General features: G+C 45.6%; 2 protein-coding genes across 3 annotated transcripts in view; both read left to right on the top strand.

The window, feature by feature from the left end:
• LOC116399420 (troponin C, skeletal muscle-like) overlaps positions 1 to 2,041 on the top strand; it is a 33,687-nt gene extending 31,646 nt beyond the window's left edge. For both annotated transcript variants that reach the window (XM_031876571.1, XM_031876572.1), the window contains one exon: positions 399 to 2,041. In XM_031876571.1, coding sequence (XP_031732431.1) covers positions 399 to 430 — 32 coding nt within the window. In that variant the 3' untranslated portion in view covers positions 431 to 2,041. The remainder of the gene's footprint in view (positions 1 to 398) is intronic.
• Positions 2,042 to 2,144: 103 nt separating this feature from the next.
• tnnc2.2 (troponin C2, fast skeletal type, tandem duplicate 2) lies at positions 2,145 to 4,758 on the top strand. Its single transcript, XM_031876573.1, has 6 exons — positions 2,145 to 2,244; positions 3,005 to 3,056; positions 3,201 to 3,344; positions 3,790 to 3,904; positions 4,026 to 4,162; positions 4,609 to 4,758. Exons 1-6 carry the CDS (start codon positions 2,242 to 2,244, stop codon positions 4,638 to 4,640), a joined length of 483 nt encoding a protein of 160 aa, XP_031732433.1. The 5' UTR covers positions 2,145 to 2,241; the 3' UTR covers positions 4,641 to 4,758.
• The last annotated feature ends 83 nt before the right edge of the window (positions 4,759 to 4,841 follow it).

Below are 4,841 nucleotides of genomic sequence, written 5' to 3'. Positions count from 1 at the left end.
GTGTGTGTGTGTGTGTGTGTGTGTGTGTGTGTGTGTGTGTGTGTGTGGAGAGGGGGGAGGGGGGAGAGAGAGATATATGAGGCATTTCAACATGTGAATGAAAATGAAATGATGAATAGAGCATATAGAGATATTAGTCCTTACTTTAAAACTATCCCGTTGAAACAAGCAGACATGAGGAGGGACAGGAACATATTGCTCATCACATACAGCGTTTATGCATCACAATCACATGTTCTCCATGATTTCACTTCAACCCAAGAGTTAACACAGAGGTTTCGTCCACACCCAAACACACACTTTGCAGCCCACATAGTGTTCAGTGGTTTCGATCATGTGATGGATCAGTGGGTGGGGGTTGGCTTGATTGACCATTGACCTCCCTTTTGTCCCCCCAGAGTTTCTGAAGATGATGGAGAACGTCCAGTAGCGAGGGCCAGCTCTACATTCCTTGGTCACCCTTTCTCAGAGAGAATACAAAGCACGCTGTCTGATCAGGAATCTGCTCAGAGCATGATGTTGTTCCTGAGACGTCCCCCCCCAATCCCCTTCCCACTTGAAACCCAGGAGCTCGGTGACGAATCCTATAAATATCCGTCCGTTCAAACCTTTTAAGACGAAGGCTAGCCTCCGTTGAGCCAGCTGTCCCCTTTTGCAGCTGCCGCTTCTCCAGAAATGCTACACCACTTAGCTTAGACACCCCCCCCCCCACCCCACCCTCCTCCTCCTTCAAACTAAATACCTGCTCCAGCCTGTTCTGTGCTTTCTAAATAAATCCACATTTCTCCTTGTTCATCTCTGCAAGTTATTCTGCCGTGCATGTTTTCATGCTTGTGTTAATCTTGTCTGTCTGGCCTTAGGACTCTCTGACACACAACCACACAGAAAGGTGATCATACACACCAACACACAAGTACATGCAATTTCTACACCACCAACAATCTACCTTTCCACACACATTCTTGGTCTTATCTCTCTATTCCAGTCCTGAACTTCAAACTAGCCTCCACGCTGCTCTCTGAGCTGCCTATATTTGCATAAACAGTGCTGTGTACCATCTCCCTGTCATATCTGAGGACATTTTCAATTATGTAGTTTAAATTGATCCCTCCCAACTAGTTTTCTGTCATAACTATCTGCCATCAATCTTCTCGTAGTGGTCTCCCAGCACAGAAATCAATGCCGCCAGTGGCTCATCCCCCAGCGCGAGAGGTGAGGCCGAGCAGCCGGCCAGCATTGGAGGCTCGAGACGGTCGCGGAACCAATTCTTCATTTGGAACATGCAGGTCTCCCTCCGGGTATATAGCCTGCAGGGCCCCACCACTTCTCAAAAAGCCAGCATCCCTCCCCTTCCTTCATGGCTGCTCCCCTCCTCAGCATCCTATCCATCTCTGCCGTGTCTCGCCTCGGGCCCCTCCCTCCAGGAAGCGCCCACCGTATAAGGAGAATCGGGTTGAGTTCATCTGGCAGTGTGGCACCGGGATGAGCGGGTGTCTCTCAGCCTAAAAATCATCCTGCTATTCACGGCGAAAGGGGGTGGAGGCAGAGAGAGAGAGAGAGATGGGGTCCCGGTTTTGGGTTTCACACCCAGATTGAAACTCCATCATCACAAAACCCATAGCATACTTTAAAATCTTAGGCTCCCCCACCACTCTTACATTTACAAGGCCTAAGATCTTTAGGAGTATTATTTATTTTTAAATGCTGTTTTAGGAGATAGAGACGCCATATAGGGAGGAACCTAGTGAATTCATTGGATTTGTGTGAATGTATTCTGCTTTTCTGTGTGGCTTCTGTCACAAAATGTCACTCTTCTTCACATCCCACCTCCTGATCACCTCAATCTTAACAAAACCAGAAGACAGGCAGTGAAATATTCTCTTCGCATTCTCCCCCAAAAGCTGCATTCTTTCCTGTAGATTCTTGCACCTTGACCTGGATCACACATACAACTCAGAATTTACCTCTTTTACTTTCTCAAGCCCGCAACTCAAAGAAACGAGGTGCTTTTCCTCTCCAAAGTGTGATTGGCTTGCCGTAGCCTCAGAACCCTAAAAGTTCAGGATACTAAATCTGGAGGCCTGTGAGACAAAGGGGGCGGGACCTGGCCGTCCCGTTTAAAGTGTGTCTGAATCTTCACTTGACGTTTAGTCTCTCTGTTGGGGTGCACACGGATTGACCACTCCTTTTGGGCTTTTTATTTCCTTGGATATCTGGGGAGGGAAAAGCTAATCCACAAACATGGTAAGACCAAGAAATTGTGCAAACAATGACCCGTTGAACTTTTTCAAAGTTGGTCTCTTAACCAGCAAACAATTATTTATTTGCTAAGCAAATAATGATGATGGCAAGAGGATTTATCAATAAAGATATATGGGAGTCTTAAAAAAACAAGTTGTTGAGAAGCATGTTTCCTTCTTTTGATAAGGACTAGATCTGAATATGTTGGCTTCCCCTTCAAATTGCTTCACTTTTCTTTTTTTACATTTTTATGAGTTTATATATTCATACTTAGTTTTAGTATATTTAAATATAATTCATAATTAATCAATGAGTAATCTGTTGCAAATATTACTGCTGGTGGCAGAAAGTGGAGACGGGGAGCTGGGTGGGTGTCAGCTGGGAAGGTGCGGATTGTGCTTCGGCGACAGATTCCCCAGGATTAGATGTCTGCGGGCCATATACAGCGAGCTTAATGTGTTGAGCCTGAAATAGCTCGAAACGCGCACCACGACATCCTGCAACACACGGCCCGTGAAAGCATGTCATCACCAACACTAATCATACAGTAAATGATAACTCTATGTAATATTCCTGTCATCTGTAACTCTACTGTTCCTTTGAGCTTTGGTGATGTTATAAACGAGTACAATGCTGTTAGTAATATTCCCTTTAAAAAGGAGTATGCCATGGGCCTCGCGGCTATATTGGCCCAATTAGTGTGGTTTTAACTGGAATCATCAATGAAGCCCGTGTAGTGAGTGAATGATCTGTTTTCTTCCAGACTGACGCTCAACAAGAGGCCCGCTCCTACCTGAGCGAGGAAATGCTGGCTGGTGAGTACAGGCTACAGTAACGCGTTACTTTAGCGATCTCGTTACCGGGGCCGGTAACCAGTAATGTATTAATCAAATGACAGGAGGCCTATGGTTGTTTTCAGTGGTCTCACCTTGACGGTCTTACATCTCCTCTTCCTCCAGAGTTCAAGGCCGCATTCGACATGTTTGACACCGACGGTGGCGGTGATATCAGCACCAAGGAGTTGGGCCAGGTGATGAGGATGTTGGGCCAGAACCCGACGAGAGAGGAGTTGGATGAGATCATCGAGGAGGTCGATGAGGATGGTGAGCGACGGATAACACGGCGTGACGGCGACCCAGCGTGCCACGTTGTGCGCAATCACTTTTGCCCCCCATCAGCAGACAATTCTTGGTTTTGCATTAAATAATACAAATCATTATATTATAACGACCGGGAATAATTTATCTCCATGTGTTTCCTTTTACTGTTCATGCGTAAAACTGTGCGCAGAGACTACAGCGCACATGCGCAAAGACAATATTGACACCTATCAGCAGGCAATTCGTTTTGGTTTTGTTTTCAATTATACAAATCATTATATTATAATCATTAAAGATCGGGAATAACTTATCTATGTGTTTCCTTTTACTGTATTTCGTGCGTAAAACTGTGCGCAAAGAATATAGCGAACATGTCGTGTCCCACAAAGGAGCGCACGGCGGTTGGGCCTTTGTTAATTGGTCACATGGCTCCTTTGTACCCCCTCAGGTAGCGGTACCATCGATTTCGAGGAGTTCTTGGTCATGATGGTGAGGCTGCTAAAGGAGGACCAGGCTGGCAAGAGCGAGGAAGAGTTGGCGGAGTGCTTCCGTGTGTTCGACAAGTACGTCACGCCGTCACTGTGTACAGAGCGTTGTTTCACTCTGTAATGCTGTACTCATTGTTCTGATATCGGTATTTTTGTATATTTGCTCATGTTTGCGATCCTGTACATTTGTGCGCAGGAACGGCGACGGTTACATCGACAGAGAGGAGTTCGCCCAGATCATCCGCAGCACCGGCGAGCCCGTCTCAGAGGACGAGATTGATGAGCTGATGAAGGATGGAGACAAGAACTCAGACGGCATGCTGGACTTTGACGGTAGGTGCATGATGATGATGATGATGATGGACGTTGGTGAAACGTTTCCAGTTATGTATTATCCTATTTAGGACTTAGGAAGAGTTTGTGGAACTTTAAAGAATGTACAGTTATTTAAGATTTCATTAAAAAATGTAGCAGCCAGAGTCCTATATTTCTTTGTTGTATAGTGTAGCCTATCTGGTACTAGTATGGTGAGGTTTTAGGTTATTTAGGCTTTAATGTTGTAAATGATAAAAATAGATATCTAAACCTCCCTCTGTAAAAGCATTTTACTCTAATATATCAACAAAATGAAACAAGAATGTCAAAGCTGGCTTTATACGATGTTTAGATTTCTGTTGTGGAAATGAATGAAAATCAGCAAAAATTTGTAACGATAACTTTGTTTGTAACCTGAACTTCCCGTCTCAATAACACCGTCCCATCTCTCTTCTCTTTCCCAGAATTCCTCAAGATGATGGAGAATGTGCAGTAAAACCAGAAAGACTTGTGGACATTCCTCCTCCTCTTCCTCCTCCCTGTGAACCCCCATTCTGAATGCATCCGACTCCCCACTGACTCACTCAAACTCTCTCACACACACACACTCCCTCCTGTCCACCTGGTTCACTGCCTCTCTCAATCCTCAACAGACAGCTTGGGCACCCGGCAGGGGTCACTGGGGGGGGGGGGGGGG

The sequence above is a fragment of the Anarrhichthys ocellatus genome, unplaced genomic scaffold (genome assembly GCF_004355925.1).
Source record: "Anarrhichthys ocellatus isolate YVR2014 unplaced genomic scaffold, GSC_Weel_1.0 scaffold111, whole genome shotgun sequence".
Taxonomy (NCBI): domain Eukaryota; kingdom Metazoa; phylum Chordata; class Actinopteri; order Perciformes; family Anarhichadidae; genus Anarrhichthys; species Anarrhichthys ocellatus.
The sequence above is the reverse complement of the archived record's forward strand: the minus strand, read 5'-3'. Positions and strand labels throughout refer to the sequence as shown.